Source organism: Amphiura filiformis, chromosome 5 (genome assembly GCF_039555335.1).
Source record: "Amphiura filiformis chromosome 5, Afil_fr2py, whole genome shotgun sequence".
NCBI classification, from domain to species: Eukaryota; Metazoa; Echinodermata; class Ophiuroidea; order Amphilepidida; family Amphiuridae; genus Amphiura; species Amphiura filiformis.
In genome coordinates, this window is record NC_092632.1 from 25433397 (window position 1) to 25456238 (window position 22842).

Genomic DNA, 22842 nt, shown 5'->3' on the forward strand with positions numbered 1-22842 from the left:
CTATTTTGGCCCTGAATTTTGCTAGAAAAGGGGCTCCTTGCACTTTTTCTTTTCCTTTGCCCTCCTGATTTTCTCTTTCGTTTTTTGTCAGAGGGGCACTTTTTCTTTCATTTTTTTGTCAGGGAGGCACAAATTGGGCAGGGGTGTAGTACCCCCTTAAAAGCGCTGATTTTGTCACAAATACAGCATTATCAGGTTTTTATTTTTGCAGGGAATGTTAGTCGACATGAAGTCATACACACTCTCTGTACCCCAATGCGTCAATCCCAGCTAGCTCGAACTACAACAGTGAAATGGGTAAACTTTGTGATGTGGCATCCTATAGGCATGTTTCAATTTCACACCAAAATAAATTTGGGTAATTTCTACACATTCAGTCAAAATTCCTATTTTTGCCTGCAGGTATTTGTGATGATTTGTCCTAGCAAAAAAGATTCTGACGCAGGTCAGCAGGACATCTGCATAATTCGTCTCTCTTGACCTTTGTAAATTTTGACCGATACGCCAATGTTTAATAAGTATATAAACTCTTCCTGATTTAAGTTTTAACAGTAAATGCAGGTTAGCTGCAAAGCACTTTATCGTTTTATCGAGAGTGATCACTGAAGGTTACTAACTCTCAAACATGGATAAATATATAAGTCATGAGCTAACACAAAATTCAGTATTATTCATTTATAATAATGCTTCTGAAGACTAATGTTATTTACCGAGCCAAGAAATTATCGGAAATGAAGACAGATATTTCATATTATTAAAGTATAAAAGACACAAAGACAAATTGAACTTCCATTTGGTTAAATATGTAATACAATCTTTATACCAGCTCAAGATGAAGCCAAAGAAGACAAGATACTTCGATGCATAGCAGAGAAGATACGACAGCATCCCAATGTACCAGTATCTGCAGTAGTGAACACAGAAACTGTCATTCATCCTTCGGTTGGTGAGGTACTGTGCTCCCTTGGACTGTGCTATAAATTTTTTTACTTTTATTCATTATCATGTATCATGGGGATATCATGTATACTATAATATCGTATAAAATCATTCATATAGCATGTAATTATTGTCGTATTTCGGTATGATAATCATACTTTCATATAGCAACTTACAACTGTGATGTGATTTAGGGGTTTATTCATATATTTTCATGACTAAACGGTTGTTTATGCCCGAGGGGCCGCTTGCCCGTTCATACATACCAGAACATTTTATCAAAATAATAACACAAAATTACAAGTAACATTATTAAAAGACGTGATTTTCCTTCATTTTCCCTACCCGGCGATCGCACATCCGTGACGCGTCCCGGATGCGTAATTTCTTTCTGCAACCATAATGGGCCGCAATATATCACTAACCGCATAGTCCGAGGCAAGGTTCATTATTGTCAGGGTTAGGGTCTTAGGGTTAGGGTGTTATGGTTAGGGTTAGGGGTTAGAGGTTAGGGTTAGGGGTTAGGGTTAGGGTTAGGGTTTAGGGTTAGGGTTAGGGTTAGGGGTTAGGGTTAGGGTAAGGGTTAGGGTTAGGGTTAGGGATTAGGGTTAGGGTTAGGATTATATTCGTATTTATTATACTAGTAATAGCATATTGTGTGTATGCAGTTTATTCCGTAATCAATAAGTATCATAAACAAACACCTTTCTGGCACAACGAATCATAGCACAGTCGTGTAGGCATTAGACTATGGATACAAAGGTTGTGGGTTCGAACCCTAGGTAAACCGTTATAGAATTTTAATTCTATCGATTTCTTTTTATTTTATTAAGTAAGAGGAATAATAATGGTAATAAACTCGTGTTATATCTAGCCTCATAGGCCTATTAATTACATGTATGTACTATGTGTTATCGCATTGCGGCCCATTATGGTTGCAGAAAGAAATAACGCATCCGGGACACCGGGCATAAACGCTGTTTATGCCCGGCTCTCGACCAATCACGCGCGCTGTTACATAGCGTGTAGGCCTATGTATGAACATGTGATATATAACAGCACAATATTATTACCTTGGATAGTGACACATTAATACCCTCATACAGTGTAGTCTTGGGTGGGTTAGAGGGTTGAAAAACCTATGAGTTTGTTTACTAACGCAGCCCTCAAGAACATTTCAATCCCCTAAGGTACCCCCCCATCGTAATTTTGGAGTAAGATTATAGTATGCAATTGAAAAACTTATCGCGCTTCGCACGCAATTGTCACAGAAACACAGGACCAACATGATGACAGGATGTCTTTGCCCCAGCAGACAACTGACCTTGATACGCCATGCACGGAACATTTAAAATACTTGGGACCCTAAAAGGATTTTTACAAAGACCACACTGTCATCGTGTCTCTTGCCAATTTGCACAATCGGACGGTTCACAATTAAAACTTATGTAAAACGTATGTAAACAGACGCCAAACTTTTTAGTCTACACAAAACGTATTTTCCAATCTGCGGAGCTCTTGCGTAATAAAGAAACGATTTGGCGGCATAATGATAACAAATTAACCTTGTGCATTATTTGTCAATAATCAAGAGTGTTGTTAATTATTTTGTAGTTTTCAGATCTAGACCCGTCCACTGTTGTCAGTTTAGATAACTTCCTGTATGAGGACGATGATGCTATTGATGACCTATGTGAACAAGGATTGATAAGCCGTAATTTTTGCCTGGACTGTGGCTCACATAAAACGGCACCACTAAGTGAGTACAAGAATATTTAAGGGCGAATTTCTTGAAGCATGGCTAGCTCTAGGAGGCTTCTGCATCATACTATCATTTACAAAGTAGCCTGAGTTCCAAACTTCACTACAAGAGTTACCGTTCTCTCATACCCGCATTTGTTTAACTCCATACAGTCGTACAATATATAAGATGTTCTTTTAGGGATGACCAATAACTATAATTTTGACTTGTTATCCCTCCCACCCTCCCTTTCTTATCCCTCCTTCCGACGTGATTGTGTCTCACTGCTATCAGATCGATTGTCTATCATATAATTCTTACACCCTAGCCGTTAGCATATTTGGTATTATACATGTGTCATCTCTCGCTCATCCATCTCTGCCCTCATGCCTCCCTCACCCCCTCTCTCTCCATATTTTTTTTAATGAAGCATCAAATATAAAAACAGAAAATGATCAAAATCTTGGAAGGAATGTATTTCAGTTAAAAACTAAGTTTTCAATTCAATGTATATCACATATTAAAGCACGGAGATAAGACTCATGCCAATTTAAAGAAAATGATCAGAATCTTGGAAGGAATGTATTTCAGTTAAAAACTAAGTTTTCAATTCAATGTATATCACTTATTAAAGCAAAGCGATAAGACTCATGCGTAAATGGGCTTTTGGCGTTATGCAAACTTTAAAGACATGAAAAATCGCATTTAAAAGTTTACTCTGGAATCTTAATTAACTCTAGAAGACAAACGTATCTTGGTGTTGATGTATTGGAGAAGGAGTATGCTGTCAAGATAGGAATTACGACTCTAGGAGTACATCATCTTTATTCTTAAATCCATAGCTTCTAGAACAAGTTAATGACTTACATCAAGTTGATTGGGGATGACGAAAACCCTAACACTACAGTTAAGAAATCAAATAAGATCAGAAGGAGCCTTCCTTTGTTCGATAAAACTATATGTAGTGTGTACTATTATATTTCTTTTTAAGCTGAACTACATTCCAAATTTGTTATCAGCTGATATATCATTTCAAAACAGGTTCAGTTTTCATGATATGAACCCGATTCAATTGTTATACGTGCTAGTAGGCACGACTTTACTGATTATTCATAAATCATTTCTGAGAATGGGACTTTATATCGTGTTGCAAACCTCCCTTTTCGTGTTATTCATGTTACTATCTCGAACGGAACGGGCTCGGGACATTCACCTTTCATTGACCATGTCCCTAAAATGTTCAGGGCTTTTCTTACAGATAAACTTCTAAATAGTTTGTTCCTCTTAGTTTTTTAATGACATCATAGTCTTTGCCCTCGCGAGATTTGACTCAATTCATCAAGTTATGAGTCACGTTGTTAACGACGTCAATTTGTAGAAAAAAAAGTTGTATTTCATGATAAACATGTCACCGCATTGTTGTTGCCTTTTTCTTAATTTTCACTCCACCCCAGATTTTATCTCGCATTCCGCCTCCCTGCTGCAGCTGAAGTTTGTCTTTCAACATGCGTTACCGGACTTGCGCGGGAAAACTCTAGTTGATGTCGGTTCAAGACTAGGCGTTGTTTTATATGGAGTAAGTGGTGATACATTTTAAAGTGATGTTTGATATCTTCCTGGGCTTACATTTCATAACAACAATTTGTTTCTATGTTCTGTCACCACATGCTACATAACGTGACTGACAATATTTAGCGAAAGAGAAATTACTTTATTCATTACCGGCTTGCCCAATGACAAACAAGTGATGCTAAGATCTCAACATCCTCATCTACAACGACACAATTCTTTAAACCCAATAATTATGTTTGTATAGTTACAGAAATGACCTTTGAATATATTGGAGACAAAAACGCATATCCCGTGAATTGAGGTCAATTTTGAGCTACGATAGTTAGTGGTGGTTATGAACTGTGCACGTGGAAATGATGCCATTATGGCTCATAATGTGACCTGTCGTTTAATATCAAGTATCACACTCATAGACATACCACCTAGACCTGTAACTGCCCATCCCTAACCATGGCAGTAGGTGAAGCCACGTATCCAAGGTGATTTTGGTCGGGTGGTCGGACGCGGAGAAATAAGCGTTCATGTCTGGAATGAAAAACGCGATCGTTTGCGTGATTGCTACGCCGTTATCGCCCGCGTCAAATGCAACATGTTCTGTAGACGCGAACATGTCTGCTTGTTTGCGTCCGGGTTGCGTCCTTGTCAAAATCGTTGCTAAGCAATGTTGACTTCACTACGCAAACCAAAGTTATAGGTCTAGTACTTGTTTGTCTGGGATCACACTTAACAACAGCGCCCTCAGCTTTAGGGTTAGTGACCTTAACCTAATTTTCGTTGGATATGAAACAGAAATGATGACAAAATGAACAATCCCGGCATGCAATATTGTAAGCTGTATAGTTTATTCAGTATTCAGATACTGCCTAGCCCAGTCATGGCTAGACGTAGCATTTCCGACAGCAATATAACATAAGGTCACTTTGTGCGTAGATGGCTCCATCCGACCCCACCCTCCCAAGAAAATAATAAAAAAATGAAATAAAAAAAGATAATGGTGTTTTTATAAAAGCACTTTTAGCATAAATCCTGATTGTGGGATAGTACTTGAGGGCTAGCATGTTTATACACGGAGGTACGTATAGGTGATATTTGTTAACTAGGCCTACTATAGAGAGTGCCCTCGGCAAGCTTCCGGACAATTCTCAGTTAAGGCTATCACCCATGCTAACTTTAGCTTCCGCATTCAAATCCGGCTTCAGCAAAATTGGTTGTCACTTGGGAGCACTCCAGGCAAATAATTGCCTGATTTGCTTACAGTGTATGAGATATATTGGTTGAAAAAGGGAAAGGGTATGTTTGTTTTAATGTGTCGATCCAGGCCCCCTTAGTGCCTTTGTATGTACATGATAGCAGGTGCTTAGCGAATGTGGTTCGTGATTCACTCATTATCTCATCGCCAGTCACTCAATGGCGCCTTTTCGTCTTATTTTTTGTTTGTTTTTCTTTTCTTTTCTTTTTATACAACGATCATTGCAGGTTGACGGAAAATATGTTGTTTGAATCAACAAAGCTCATATATACCGTGAACGTATTATGTCATGCCAAAGGCTCAACTTGAACCCAATTTACTATGTTAGGTCAAGTTCACGCTTCAGGGATATTGCAACTTTTTTTTGTATCCTTGTAACTCTTTATTTTGTGATAACTATTTGCCTCTGAACAGATTAAGGCCTACTTTTCATCTGTATAGTATTCAACGTATTATTCATACTATTAATTATAATCGAATTGCTACAGTCGTAGTCATAAAAATGGCTGATTAATGAAGATATAATATGATATGTGCTATTCTTCAGATTGACTGTGATCCGTCCAGCGTTGAGTGATGTAAAGTCGAGTCGTGAATCACTTCACATTTTGCTTCATATAGCAACTTACAGGACTTGGCTTTTCTTTCTCGAAGGCCCAAATGTTGATGCGACAAGTTAATGGCAAAGTAATGCATGTAATTTTCTTGTTTCTGTTGATTGAAAGATGCGCGGTATTCCTACAATCCGCGAAATTAATAGTTGGCACACTTGCACTAAACAATTGAAATGCGTGCCCTATCAAAATTGGAGAGGCGGGTGAAACATACATGCAGTATATGTGAAGTACACCCCCTATATCTCACCCTTCCCCACTCCCCATCTTTCAATGTTGGAGGGTCTCACGGGCCTGTTGACAACATGGCTTGGTCCAACATTGAATTGGGGGAGCGGGGGCAGAGATATACCAAAAGACAGGCAAAGTGTGCCAACCTTTTTTTCGTGGATTGTAGATCCTATACCTCAGATTTAACTTGTATGTACGCCCATTAGGTTTTTAAACGGTTCTCATGATTCATTGACCGATCGAATCATGCATGATACGTTTGTACCAGAAGTTGAAATATTTAAGCTGAAAAGATAACGAGTACCCCTCTTTAGATACCAGCGTTGGCCCTGTAATCAAGTTTCAATGCGCACCTCAAAACCTTTTTGACATTATAAAGATACATGTGTATAGGGAAAGAAAGAGGAGCAAAAGACAGAAAAAGTGGTATGTAGAAAAAATAGAGAGAAGGAACAAAAAATAAAAAAGATAGACTAGAGAGATAAGAATTAACACTGAATTAAGAAAAGACCGAATACAGTCAACTAACAGAAATCAATTATACAAGTTTGATATTTAATCTTAATTTATACAAGAAATAGACCAACAAGGTTGAATAAAGTACATTTTGAATGATAACTAATACGCACATTGGTCTCGCGATCCGTTGCTTCTGTCTGGTTAGCGCAACTGTCATTTTGTGGAAGATTTTGTGGTGAATACATATGCCTACTGCGATCCAATCGAGAATTGAGTAATATATTGTCTCAATGCTCAATGGAACATCCATATCTACATTTGTTTCTATATGCCATTTTATTTTTTATTTACTTATTTATTTTTAATGAAATTTTTTGGTTTGTGGCTCTAAAGATAACATCGATGTCAACTGAGGAACTGTCATAAGAACCACTGATTCCGATTCTCTTTAGACCATGCCATTTTTCCATATATCACATCATCATGCACTATTCCAGAAGGCCACCGATGACATTCATTCGAATGTCAATGCTGACGCGGCGACCCCATTGTTATAGTGCATTGTGCGATATATAAAAAAAAATTCTATTATGTTAATGGGCAAATGAAAAAAATAAAATCATTTTAGACAGCTATGTTGGATAAGACTCTTTGGCACAAACAATATGACGGTACGTCCTGAACTTGAGTCAGGTACGCTGGGGAAAACGTGAAAGGTGTATGTTTATTTTCAAGGCTTGTTTGATTGTATCCTGCGATTTGATGACTGCACATCAACGGATATTAAAGTAGTCTGATACTGCTGATAAATCTGTAAATAGAGTAAACATAAATACTGAAAGTTGCGCATTGCGCAACATCAAATTTGAGATGAACTTGTTTTTTATTTATTTATTTATTTATTTATTTAGTTGATGATTGAAGTCAATTGCATGAAGTGATAAATGTATAACCGGTACCTTTAGCCTAAAGAGTGGGAAAAACAACGCATACGATTATTGTTAAAGCAACGATGTAAAATAGATATCTTTTACTAAAGAAGAGGCATATATACATAGGCATATTACTACTTTTATATTACAAATGCTCATCTATATAGGCCTATAAGCCTATAATTAGGCCTATATGATCGGAGTCGGGATCGAAGAATTCATTTCCAATATGATTTCATGTTCGCCGATGGTAGTCACTTTTAATTTAATTTGGGCTATAGTATCGTTATAGGTTTAGGGCTTAGGTATAGGGAAACGTTTGATTGCTAAAGTGTTGTTTTATATCAGCTATAGTTGACGATATATAGGCCTAGGACTATTTAAATAGCGACTAGTATCGGCGAACATGAAATCAAACTGGAATTGACCTCTTTGATGATATTAAGCATTTATGATCAATATTATGTAGGCCCTAACCCAGCGGCCACCTATACTTGAATCTTGTTAATGTTGTGGGATGAAGGAGAAATGCATTACTCGTTATTATTAAAGTTATCACGGACACTGAGTGCAACCAGTACAAGAGTAGATTAAAGGCACCGCATCCAAATTTGTGCGATCATAGGATCGACCGTCAGTGCTGCTTCGATACTTTTACTTCGACCAATTTAATAGTCAGAATTACGCCAAATGTAATTGGTCAGTAAATTACATACAAAGATTAAATGTCATCACAATAAACACCAGGCAACGTAATATAGGCCTAAGTAGCAAGGATCGACCAAACATCGATGGTCAATCGAAAGAAATTTGGCTCTATTGCCTTAAGTTGTATTGCTAAAACTATTTCGTATCCACATGCAGTGTTATACCTTCTAAAATGAAGTAAATAGCGACGTGCATTTTGCACGTTTTAATGAAAAGTCTCAATTCTGGGCCGATTAGTTGCAATTAAACTGCTCACAAAATGTATCGTTACACATGAAAATGTCGCCAAGTTTTAAAAACCAAAAAGGTATTGAGCAAATTAATAAACTCTTCGGATGCATCATTTTATACTGCGAATTTGGCACCTCAGTTCTTGCTTTGCGAGCTTGTTGAAAAAAAAGTTACAACCATTTGAATGGTAAAGGGTCGGATTTCAAAAGTTGCAGTACTATAGTCCCTATACAAAAAAATTCTGGATGAGTAGGGGCTTATTTAATGCGGTACTTGCTCAATCTTGTGCACCTTTTTCATTCTAACTTTTTTTGTCGGATCTGTGACTTAATCGGTGAAAAGCAATCGACCTCAATGGGAAACAATAATCACTCTGGATTTGCATCAAGCACAACAGCAGAATTCTCCATCTCCATGATCTATCTAGAGTTGGTTGAGTTACAACTCGGCGGACTGTCCCTCTGACCGAAACACCGGCCAATGATCCGTCCTCTTTGATGATTGGTTGATTCCATCATTGAATCCGAAATTCAGATTGATTCTTGTTCGCCATTGACATTTTTTCATTGTCATAGCGGCAATGATTTTGATTTGAATGAAAAATGTGCAATAAAGCAAGTATATCGCATTGTATACTAATCATGAAACCTCTGCAGGATCCTTTGTGCCTACTGCAACGTTTGGAATCCGACCCTTTACCATTAAAATGCTTGTAACTTTTTTCAACGAGTTCGCAGAGAAATTAAACGAGCGAAGTGTCAAAATTCGCAGTATAAAATGATGCATCCGGCGAGTTTATTAATTTGCTCGATATTTTTTGGTTTTTAAAACATGGCAACATTTTCAAGTGTAACGATACTTTTTGTGAGCAGTTTATATTAAATATAATGGAACTTTATAATGCTTTCTACAGCATTAACCCATCATACATGACATGCACGTGCGTAATATATTAGACCTATATATGGAAATATAGAATTGTCAGAGAAGTACCCAAATGTAGCACACAGGGATAACGTTACCTTAAAACTTAACACTTGTGAAAATTTGCCGGGGAACTTGCCAAATTTAGAGCTAAAATTATCCAATTGAATCAAATAAAATGAGGTAACCAAACAGGTTACACCGGAGGACATCCATGCAGCCAAGTCACGCAATTCCATTATGTAATTGGGTACGGACATTTTTGGAAGGATCATTTTGTTAACAAGTCTACTTTATACAGCGCTTGGGGTATAACCTAAATATTGCACCTTACTTAATCACAAGCCCTAGTGTATTATACTTTCACGTTTCCAGTTTGAACACATACTCTTGCCAACTTTGGAGCAGGTTTACTTTTTAACGCACAAATCACATGTATATTTATGCGTTCATTTACACGCACTTTTCCGTGCCCCTTGAAATGAAAAATGAAAAATCCAACACACCCCATCTTGAAAGCGTATATACTTACGCGTTATATGATTTGATATAAAAACTTGAGAATGAACCAAGGGATTTTGTCCGTAGTGGGGCACGAGTCAGTAGTAATAAATAGTATTAAAATTCAGTCCGCACCCCCCCCCACCTACACACACACCCCCACCCCCACACACTTTTTAGATTCTTGATTGTCCTGGCGAGAACTATTTGTGTCAAATATCTTCTCTCTAGTCCGAAAGGTCGCTAGTCCGAAGGTTCCCTAGTCCGAAGGTTCTCTAGTCCGAATATAGAATACGGTAAGGGTTAGTGTTAGGGGTTAGGGTTAAGGTTTCTGCCTATAGACCAGAGAAGATGTAAAGAAAGGAGGGAGAACGGAATTATATCCTTGAGGTAATCCCGTAGGTAATCCTGTCGCACCTATTCATAGTCCTTTATTCTCAAGTAGTTACACATCTACTTGAAAATAGCCTTTGATGTGATGTATGTTGCCGACAACGGTTGATTAATTTTCACTCCAGAATTGAAACCATATCCAATGTTTCTATAGAGAATCCCTTGAAAGTATGACACGTGTGTGTTAAGTACCTGATGTTGCTCTGAAGGGATACCACACGTGGATACTATAAGAAAGAAATGTAGTTTTGTAAAGATTCCAAAAACATCCGCCCATTTTGGAACATATATTAATTATTTAGGAGAGTGTTTTAGGATTTTGTTAGAAAAGGGATGATTTTTGATCATCTATATTTTATTGTTTTATGTATTTTCCTGTCATTTCCTGCAAACCTAATAAAGATATTTTGATAATTGAAAATAGTCTGTATCATAAATCGTAGAGGTTGAAAGCGTAACCAAGCGTGCAAAATTATTATTTGCCATGGAACTTCGGTCATATTTTATTTGAAATAAACTGGATGTTAGGATCTGCATGCATGGTATGCATAGTATTGATGGTAGGCCTATACAGACACGGACCTTTCCCTAAAACTAGTAAGCAGCAACTTGTGTATCACACCCGTCATGGGTTCGAACCCTTTTGTTGTATTTTATTGTTAAACCTAAATAGCGCGATTGCTTTTGAATGAGCGGCAACACACATATTTTGTTTGAGGATAGCTGGATCTATCTCCTTTTCTTTACATCTTCTCTGCTATAGACGAATCCAACGAGCCAAGTCATGGTCAGGATTTGGTCGGCCATCTTTGGGTAGCCGCTAGCACCAACCTGGTGTTTTGAGCGCCCTATTGTGCAAATAAAAGCCGCCTAACACCTACAGAAGATGCAAGGACGAGGAGGGTTAATAGAATAATACAATAGAGATAATTCCGGAGGTAATCCCGTCGCATCTATTCATACATAGTCCTTTTATTCGCAAGTACATCCATTTGTAACGTTTAATATGGTGTAGTTAATCCGATTATTATGTCACTTCAACAGCGAATAGACCATGTAGAAGCTGTGTGTTTTGCCGAAGGGAACTGTAGGGCCTATTGTGTTGTAAATTTTAATCATTCTTTTGTCTACCTGTGTTTTTGCGGATGATGTAAAACGGGTGATGGAATGCAGTTTAAAATTTCCGCCAAGGCCGAATCATTTCACATTTTGGGTGTATTGTAGCCGACGGGTACCCAACTAAAGGCTGCTAGTCAGGTGTAGGAATGCGTGGATTTGGATTCGTCTATAGGGTTAGGGTTAGCGACCCTTATTCTATATTCGGACTAGAGACCCCGATATTCGGACTAGCGAACCTTTTTCAGAATTCGGACTAGCGAATGGTAAATTACGTGTTCGGACTAGCGAACCTTCGGACTAAGGAGCCTTCGGACTAGGGAACCTTCGGACTAGAAAATTCAGTGAAATTGAGACACACATTGTTAAAAACAAATACTCTTTGGGCAATGTTATACCCCTTCAGATGAAAAATTACTAATTATTGAAAGGGTACACAAAATGGAATATAGGCCTATCACTTCAGCTAAATGCTTAAAGAAAGCCATGATTGTAGGTTTGTTTTCAAATTCGAAAATCATACAGTCAATAAAAAGATTTGATTTCTTCAATTAATATCAAATTGCTCATATCCAATATAAGTTATTTTTGTTTTGTTTTTAACCACCAAGTAAATCTGGGGTATACATAAGTCGTCTGCATCGCGTGCGCAGAAGCACCACAATGCTGGTGTATGGAAAGGTGGGTCTCACCCGCCCTGTGTAATGAACAAGGATAAGTTTAAGGTGATTATGAAAGAAAGGTCACGCAAATTTTTACCTCCTCCCCTAATACCGTCCCCTCCCGCTTGATTGCAAAAATCTACTTGTCTGCTCGATCAAAACATTTCTTTTTCCTTTCATGCAGGCGTACTACTATAGCAGTGCTAAGGCAATTATTGGCGTAGAAATAAATCAACAATTGTGCAGTATTCAAAATGATATGATCAAAGAATTCCAGCTGGACGACAGGGTACAGGTAAGCTGCCTATTCCCCATGATTATTCATTTGAAAGTAGACACACGTCTTCCGTCCCGAAGTTCTCTTGATAAGATCTTGACAAATTAGTTCTGTAGGCCTACCGAAAGGTAAATTATCAGTTCCTTTGAGAAATGTATCTCTTTGAAATAAAAATGTTATTTTGTGAACGAGGGCATTGACAGAATGACCCTGAAGTCGGATTCGTGATGTCTGGAGCATTATCATGATTAGAACACAGATTATTCAATAGACCTACGCAGAATTTGACTTTGTATACGTGACTCCACGCTTTAAATTTACTAGGCCTATATGATTGACACGGCTTGAACATTTCAATCATGATTTAATATGAGAGCTACCGTACTGAGTGGATCTCATATTATGCATTATGATAATGTATACTTTCATGACTTTGGTGTCCTCTCTTTGAACTTAGAAATCAATTTTGAACTCATTTCAAAAACTTAACATACTTTCGTCTGTAATAATAGCGATATGCAATTAAAAGTGACTTTGTTATATGTTGGTTAATTTAATTGCAGCTTATGTAACATGGGCTCTTTTCCAAATTGGACCTTATCCAATTTATCTTTTGTGTATATTGTAAAGTGTCACATTTCTGTTACCAACATGAGCACATGCCTTTGGAATTATATTTTCTTCTAAGAAAGACAAAGACAACTTAAAGAACTAAACTGTAACAACTTTGCAGTAACTAAAAACAACAATTCAAAGTAACATTTAGTGTAAAACTCCCCGTTATCGTGAAGAAGCTTGAAGACATCCGCATCTAAGGAGACAGGAAACGTTTCTCTAATCAAATATCAGGAGTGTTCAATTTGAGGATCTACCCACTCGCTGCCAATCTTCTAGATCTCACAAAGTATGGGCTGTATCAAATGCAGAGATAGACTATGACTGTGTTTTGTTCTTACTGATGATCAATATTTCTGGTTCATTATGTGACACACCATGCAGATGATTGCCAAATGAACCATGTGGGAGGTTTTCCTGCTTTATACAATGTGCAGTCATCACCAAGCGAACAAGATAGTCCTTTAGAGCATGTCGTCGATTAACATAACAAAGACTATCGGACCAAGTGTACGCCCCTGAGAAACTCCACCACATACACTGATATGCGCTTTGGCCTCTTGGCATGTTTGGCGAATTATGTAGTTCAGCCATTTATAGGATGCCGTTTGTCAGACAGAAAATTATGCAATTCAGCTGTGGAGAGTGGAGGTCAGCTTAAAGATTAAAATGATCTGAGAAGAGGCACTTGAGGACCAAGCCTTCTTAATGCCACGAGGATGTGTCTTGCTGGGTGTCATAAATCGAAGCACAATTGGCGACTTGCTAGACCCTGTATATAGGCAATAGACTGTCATGCCTTTACCTGTTTTTCGTATAATATTCATATGTTTAGCATGTTGAGTGGGACAAAGAAGGTGCTACTTGCTTACCTTTTCGAATTATTTAGGCCTATGTAGTCTCCATAACCATGATAATATTTATGGTATTAAGTTTTAAACAAAAGATGCTGACGTTTGTGCATCCCTGAACATTTTGAATGTATTTTAGCTTGAGTGTGGGGAAATGCATTATATAAGCTTATAGGACATGTAGGAAGTAATGCAAATATCATTCTGCCAATATTTAAAAAAATGGGTTCAATCTAAATAAATATTTGCATTTTCATGGAAGACAAGGGGTTGCGTAACTTAGGACCTAATTTAATCGACCCATTCAGGAAATAATTATATATTAGGGTCAAAGTTTCTGGCTAAGAATCAAGTCTATGCTTTATGCAATGGGACAAACCGTATGAATTGACGAATTGTGTCACTGCATGCACATGATTTCTTAAACAAAGTGTTCAGTAAACAAACAAACAAACAAACAAACATAAAAATAAGGAATGTGGATTTTTTTAATTTTTAGTCCTTTACATCCAGGCAACATAATAAAATAGAAACTACAAAATTGTATTACCCGTGTTAAGCATTTTAACCGCATTCCAAAGTATGTAGCCCATTTGGGAAGCTAACAAACAGAGGGAGTACGGTGACTGAAAAGATCAGATGTGAAAAGCTATTAATTGCACAAAAATTAATACAATTTTTTATGCATAAATGTAATACCCAGAGTACGCACAATGGACAAGTGGACTACGGAGAAGTCTAGGCAGACGCAGTATTTTATTCTTTTGAACAAAGATTAAACTTGTTTAATTTCAGATGTACAATATTTAATTTGTCAATGTCTTTCATTTGTGCAGTAAGTTCAACCATGAAAAACAAAGGAAAAAAAAATTAATACAAGAATGTGTTCAACTTTCTTTGTGTGATATTTTGATGGTTAGAGTCATTAATATCTAAAAGAAATGACATCGTTTTGTTGTACCATCGCAATGCAAAAGTGGTTAATTTTCAACATAACCTTTTGGGGGACACCCTGTGTATAGTTTTCAGAGGGAGTCATGTTATTGCTTTTAAATTCTGTGCATAATTTTGATACTGATTTGGCCAAATAATGATTAATTTTGAAAACCAAAGTGCATGTACCCAGCAAACACAAAACGTTTTCGACATCATTCGCAAAAGGTTATAAAAGGTTGTCAGAAAACGTTTAAATGTTGGGTTATATAAAGGGTATATTAAGAGTATAAAACGTTTTCATAACCTTAAGAAACATTTTTTGATAATCTACTGCTCAGCAAACAAAAACGTTTTACAGAAAACGTTTAAATGTCGGGTTATATAAAGGGTATAAAAACGTTTTAATAACATTCCAAAAACATTTTTGAAAACTTGATACAAAACATTCTTAACAGAATGATATTTTGGGGTTGAAAAAATATTTTGTGAAAAATGTTTGCCCAAAATATTTTCAATAACGTTTTAAAAACGTTTTCATGACCTTTATATAACCCGACATTTAAATGTTATTAAAAGGTTTGAAAAAAAAACATTTTAAGAACATTTCTGTGTTTGCTGGGTTCAAACATTTTAATTGTAGTGTGTTTTCATACAAAACGTTTTAAAACGTTATCTTGACCTTTATATAACCCGACATTTTAATGTTATTAAAACGTTTTTACCTAAACCAAAAGCCAAAATATAACTTATTTAAAACGTTTTTAAAACGTTTTTGTGTTTGCTGGGTAGTTGGGTAATAATTATGAGATCAGAGAAGCACGTATGACGTATAGTTCTTTATAATTAAGCATGCGAGACACCGACAGCATCCCAAATTTAGGCTTTTGGAATCCTGATCTTCAACTTCCGATAGATATCCTCCAGAATTAAGTTACTTTAGCATGGCAAGTTTAAGCTTCATAATTCCGGCTTGGATTTACCTTTTCCGCAGCTGATTTGAGAGTGGAATCTAAACGTGGCCAAATTGCATCTTTCAAGATGAGGACTGGTATGTTATTTTGCTATTTCCAACATGAAACTCATTCAGAATATATCATATACTTACGAACAGTTTAATTTCAATTTTATTGGGCTATACACATCGTATTCACCAATTTACATGCACTGCATTTTGTATTTTAGTGCCAAATAGGTTCTAGGGTAAAGTTTCAGGTCTTCGTCAGGAAAATCCATGACTTCTTCGGAACATAATTATTTCAAGGAATTATAATGTAGGCCTATGTAGACTGATCCGTGTAAACAATGGCGCAAAAAAGAGCTGTTTATTGCGTGCCTACCGATGACCATGATGACCGAGTCGTTCAAAGTAGATGGTTTAAAACAAAACGTACTAACGAAATGGCACGGTGTCTCTGAAAAAGTCATTTGAAGTACATTGCCCTTTTAACATGTTCAATAAAAAAAGTAACAATCTATAGTTTGGTGTTAAAATTGGACTTTTATTAAGAATCATATCGTTCATAACATATTTTCATTTAGGAACCCTAAGAGTTGTCACGCCAAAATGGTTCCACCTGCAGAACCTAAAACGTGCGTGCAAGTATGTTGGAGGAAACCGTAGGCAGCGAGGTTCCTCCACAGTCTAAATACCTTTCATGTAATTGCTATAGGCTGCATGACGAACTGATTCCGAACACCATGAACACCTGTCGCAAAAACATTCAAACATTTAGACCATGCATGGCTTTGAAGGATAAATCTCGCGTGGCTTTCGTGCACCAAATGTTGTGTTGATATCCGCGTGTGTAATTATGAGATATTATAGAGAATCACTATGATCGTTGCCAGATTTGATCCACGTACTGACAATTCAGGAAGAGCTTTCCAAAGAGATCCTGGGAAATGGCATTGCTATGAATCCGTTATTTCTAAAAATAGCAGGAAAAGATTTCCAGTAGCCGTATTCGCAACCTTGACTCTGGGCGTATATAATCGTGCTTAAATCTATATTTTATTACACACAAACGTTCCAAAATCCCCAATCCTCTTCTCAGTGGCGTGCGCAAGAGGGGGCAGAGGGGTACGTTGGTTAAAAACAAACCAATAATTGGACATTAACAACATGCTCTTGATAAAAATTCCTTTAAAAAAGGAATGGGGCGCCCAATGTGAGCTTGGACGTGATATGGTGAATTCCATGGTGTGTAGATTTGGTATTATAATGATTTTTCTAGGGAAGAGTAGAAGATGATCAAATGCAAGAGAAATGTGTTTGATTGGGGAAGGTGTTCTGACAATCCAAATATAAACTTAGTCCACCTCAAATGACCTGTAACACTTTGTGATTGACATTACTTAATTCACCTCGGATGACTTTGATCTGACATTCAACATTTTCGCGCTTACACCAATCATATCCATAACAATTTAACTCTTACAACTTCCTGTCAACTCTCTAATTTAAAACTCTAAATTTCTGTCTGTTTGCCTTTTCTGTCTTGTACCATTTAGTACACTACAGTTTGTTACAATTATTAAGATACGCAAACATTGCTGGGTAGATAACAGGATTTAGTTATTTACTTAATCCAATCATGGAGGTAGTAGCTAGTACTACCTCCATGATCCAATCATGGCATTAACGTCAATTTTGGTCTTCTGTGTTTTAAAATACAACAATGTAGAACATGTATAATTAGTATGCCGTGTTGTTTGCATACAGTTTGCCGCCCAATTGTGCCACCATATTGCAACTTTGGCAATAACCGCTATATAGATTCTATGGTAATTAGCAAACAAAAGCCATCAGTTTAAGGTTACACAAAGAGACGTATAAAAACGTATAAAAGACGTATAAAGTTGTTCTCTAAAACAGTTTTCTCAGTAATCAAATATCGCAGCGAGTGAAATGTTGGTGCATTGGATGTAGCTTAACATTTTTGTGTGTGTTATATACAAATTATTAGAATAAATTTGAAAATCCTTCGTTTAAAGCATTTTTACCCACCATGTTCACAAGATCAAAAACACGTTCCATGAGGTTTTTTTCAAATGTGCGCTCCGTATAAATCCACACCGAGCGATTGTTTTCTTCATTTTCGTATTGTATTACAAATCGATCAAAGAAATAATGTTGCCATGGGGAAGAACCAAATACAGTACCGATTAAATTTTAAAAGCCCGTCTTGGAGGAAAATTTTGGAGAATTTGCTTGAGAAAAAGCTGGTTTGTGAAATTATCGATATCTTGATTACGAGACGTTAATTTAGACATCTGAATACCTACATTATTTCTCAACATTCTGCCAATTGCTATTCCATTTGATTTTCACTCCAAATTGAAGCTAGTTTTGCAAAAAACGAGGTTTATCAGTTCGTTCAAAATTTCAGCGCCGACATGCGTGTTTATTCTAAGAGCCATAATGCGGACGCGATTGTAATCATGTAATTGCATCCAATTATAGTTAAATATCATCCGCTTTGAGAACAGACAATTGCGTAAGCTGATCTATGGCCGAGTGGATAGAGCGTTGGACTGGGATTCTAATATGAACTATTTTTGTGGGTTCGAGTCTCCGTGTGGCTGAATTTTCTTTTTTTTTTCTCTTTTCTCATTTTTACTTCCTTTCTTTCCTCTTTTCTTTCTCCCTTTCTTTTTTCATTTCTTTTTTTTTCATTTCTTTCTTTCTTTCTTTCTTTCTTTTTCGTTCATTTTCTTTCTCTCTCTTTCTTTCTCTTTTCTCTATTTTTTTATTCTTTCTTGCTCCTTTCTTTTTAGTTTTATTTGTTTGATTCGCTGAGTGCAGTGAATCGTGATTGATTGTTTTTCACTTTATATAATTCAGAAATTTGTAGGCCTGCTAAGTCTGTCTTGTTGATTTTCATCCCAAATTCGATTTACAAATAATTGCTTTTTGATATTGTTGTTGTTGCCTACCCTTACATTGTAATCAGGGGAATAGCAGCATTGATTTCATCAAAGATATCAAGGCTATAAATTCAAAATCAACACATTTTCCAGGGCTTAGCTCGACGAAGTGCCCCCAATCAATTTTAAAATTTATAAAATCCTTGTGAAAATTGCCGAAAACGGCTTGTGCCACCCCCCCCCCCCCCCGGCATCCGAGCTCCGGGCACGAGCTAAGCCAAGTTTCATAGCCTTTTCATGTCTTGACCGTGGATCGATATTCTATTGTAAGTAGGCCTACCTCCCGGTACGCTTGTTCATTTTCTGCATGGCTGTTTCTGTTATGAACTTACGCCCCTCTGAAATCAAGCGCATGAAAAACTCTCGGCTAACCTTAAGAGGCCTCGTTAATTAATCTTATCACTATGGACCACAAGAGTCTCATCCCAATGGCATAGACCAATAACCTCAATTACATAATCATAGTGCAAAATTTGACCTCAAGTTGCAGAGTATGAGTTTGTGTACCCAAATTTTCAAAGGATGAATGTACAAATGTATTAGAGTTTAAGAACTGTTCCCATGATAGATGAGCATGTTGTGGATCCTAGTGTATGGTCAAATGTCACCGTCTATCGGGTTCTAAGGCACACGGTAAACTGGTTGAACGCATACAAAGGTCAGGATTTATTTGGTGTTTTTATAAGTCCTAATTTTGTATTTTAAACAAAGAATATACGCTCACCATTTTATCCCGTGCATATCAGAAAACAATAATAAAATAAAATCCAAGCAAATTGTGGTTTTGTTTCTGAGCTGGGCATAATTTTAGCAAAACAATTGCGAAGTCAATCTAGCAAGAGTGAAATTAGAAGCTTTTCACAAAGTCATGCCTATATGGTGGCGCCTCCGCAGAGGGCGCCCCAAAAAACCCAAAACAAACACTACCGGTGAATTTTCTTGGGAGTAGCAGCAAGCAGAACATCAGCAGAATCAGTGCATGGCTTGACAATTAATTGATTGTATTAAGGATTTTACGAAAACACCTCATTTTCAACTCGTTCCGCGGATTAATACCAAATCAGTTACATTATAGACGCCTCATGTGCAGTGATTGGCACTCCTAGTAATTGGTTTTATATCATAGGTTTGAAAATGAGGTGGTTTCGTAAAACTCTTGTAATACAAATTCAAAAAGTATCTGATAGCTGACTTGTTTCTCAACCCCACCATTTATTTATTCATGCTTGATTTGGCCATTAAAATACCCTAAGTTTCCGACGATTCAGTCCTTTCAGGGACACCCTGTAGATTGATTATAGTTGTACAGTATCTTCTAGCGCAGGTGCGCCCATTGCACCTGGTCAACATGGTCAACAGTCCATCCATAGTGAATACCAAGGTAATTGTCGTTATTTCTGACAAGCTGACGGGTGATGGTCCAACCTGACGTCTTTCAATCAAAAGGGGAAACGCCCCTCCCAAAAAATAAGATATGATTTAATAAAGAAATCTTTAAAACCCTAACAAGGCCACTTGCTTTTTGGCCTGGCCTGGTCAGCGTTTTCGTGTGTAGGGTGGTGTTCGGATCATTGCGATTTTTGACTATTACAGTGTACACTCGACGCATATCTGACATTTAAGGTATTCATTCTGTGCAATGACTCTGAAGTTAATAATAACTTAAAATCGCGAGTAATTGTTTGTGTAGATTTGACTAAAATATGCAAATTGAACAAAGCAATACCACAATTGCTGTAACAATGGTTGGATCTGTTTACTGTTTACATTAAGACATGACTTCATTCAGAACAATAGCTTGTATAATTGTGACCTTTTGATACCGGGTTATGGCTATAAGAAGCGGTTCAATAATACCGAAACCATTTTCCTCTTCCCGTGTTTAGATGGTTTGAGTATTCCGGGCTTAGATTCCTGAATGAGCTGCACGTGTCTTCCTTCTTGACAATATCAGTTGGGGTCATCGGACATGTATCCAGGGTATATCGTTATGCACCAGGACATTTACAACTTCCCGTATCCACTTGTAAACACTTAACATGTGTTTATTGTTTTGATTTGATTCACATAATACACGATCTTCAAATTAAAAATCAAAACAATAAACACTGCTGCATGGCATGTGGGCTATTTTATTTTTCAAAAAATTCGCTGATGCAAGTCGAAAATCGCGAGTTGCTTGTGGTATGTGCGTATAAATATGTGTTTGCCGGCAAACGTGGACGTTTTTATGAAACTTTACATTCCAACAAGTGGCGGGGCCCTTATATTAGCATATTAGGGTTCCACTTTGTCGTCGTATGGGAGTCGCCGGCCTCGGCCAGCTGGCTCTGCGGCCTTGATATTTTTATGTTGATGCTGAAAACATCAAGGCCACAGGGCCGGCGACTCCCATACGTGACGACTAAACACTTTGTAGGACCCCAATATAAGGGCCACGCAGGGTAAGAAAGCAAGAGTAACCTAAATGTAACATTGACCAACAGTAACATTAATGTATTTGGCAACACAGAATATAGTATCTACTTTTGATATTAATGTTATATTACTTATTAGACTAATTTCAACACGGAAAGCCCAATTTATACTTTTACCTTAATTTCCCTCATTCTTCAAGCCCTGCCCTCTATCGGGGGCTAATTTAAGCTTGTTGGATATGCATATTTCGCGGTTAGTGGTTCTTTGTAGCCCTGTGGGGCAAATTACTAGTAATCATGTTAGTTGACTATCCAAATCTCGCGGTTGGTGATTCTTACAATGTGGGAGGAATTCTGATTCGGACATACATAGGACGCCTGCATGATTATTACCCGGGATTATTACCGGCTAACGCATGAGAAACGAACGGAAATTTGACGAAACGGCCATGTTCATTGCAGATACGTTCCTGTGAGGCCCCAAATCTTCTGCCGAACTGGTGATTTTGCCACCGGATAAAATATCATAAAATCACGAAATACCGATTCTAATTGGAAATTGATAACGCTTGCATAATTGTATACAATTCGTTGACATTGACCATGTTGGCATTGACCATGTTGGCATTGACATTGCTGATATCATTACAATATCTACTCATGATATAAAGTAAACAAACCTTTTTGCCTCGTTTGCAACAGATGTGGGGATTATCAGCTGGTGTTAGCGATGTGATATGGTGCTGTACAACTTCAGGGATAAAGGAAACGATGCTTCCGTCATGGAAAAGGAAATGAAACTTGTGTGATAAATTACTATGCAAGTGTCAAAATGCTGATTCTGTATGAAAAGGCCATGTTTCAGCGCGAATCAGATAATCGAAAACAAATAATATAATAATAAAAGTATAAATATTCTCTTGCCGTCTTATACATGTATGAACACACACAATTGTTTGCATCCAACGAGTTTCTTCCAATGTTTTTATGATCAAAATATCCATTAATCTGTAGTCGAGTATCACTCAAAGCTTGTGCAACCCAATCACCAAAATGTAGAGTTAATCTTGACTCTTTTACACAAGCCCCTATCTGCTGAAAATAGCTTCCATATATTAAAGCGCATATTCATTTCTTCTGTTCAAGCCTGTTTTATGAGTTATAATTATATATATAGTTGTAAAAATATCCTATGTGCGTCAAATATACAGTATAAAGCTAATGTATTCTTTAATTTCTTTTGCCCACATATTATCAGGTATTATGTGCTGATGTGTGTACTAAGAGAAGTCTTCTAGAAAAAGGTAAGATGCTGGTAATGTATAGCATTGAAATCATTTAGAATTGATAACATATAGGCCTTATATGCAGATTCAACAATGATAACAGCAGCATAGCAGTAGCAGAATAAAAATTCCTTTAAAAAAGGAATGTGGCGCCCAATGTGAGCTGGACGGGATATGGTGAATTCCATGGTGATTAGATTTGGTATTATAATGATTTTTTTAGGGAAGAGTAGAAGATGATCAAATACGAGAGAAATGTGG

The 22842-nt window shown here is 37.1% G+C and overlaps 1 protein-coding gene across 1 annotated transcript in view; it reads left to right on the forward strand.

Annotated features, from left to right (window-relative positions):
* Positions 1-22842, forward strand: part of LOC140152854 (uncharacterized) — a 39102-nt gene that overhangs the window by 2518 nt on the left and 13742 nt on the right. The window contains exons 2-6 of the mRNA XM_072175378.1: positions 827-951; positions 2554-2698; positions 4135-4256; positions 12457-12567; positions 22554-22599. Coding sequence (XP_072031479.1) covers positions 827-951; positions 2554-2698; positions 4135-4256; positions 12457-12567; positions 22554-22599 — 549 coding nt within the window. The remainder of the gene's footprint in view (positions 1-826; positions 952-2553; positions 2699-4134; positions 4257-12456; positions 12568-22553; positions 22600-22842) is intronic.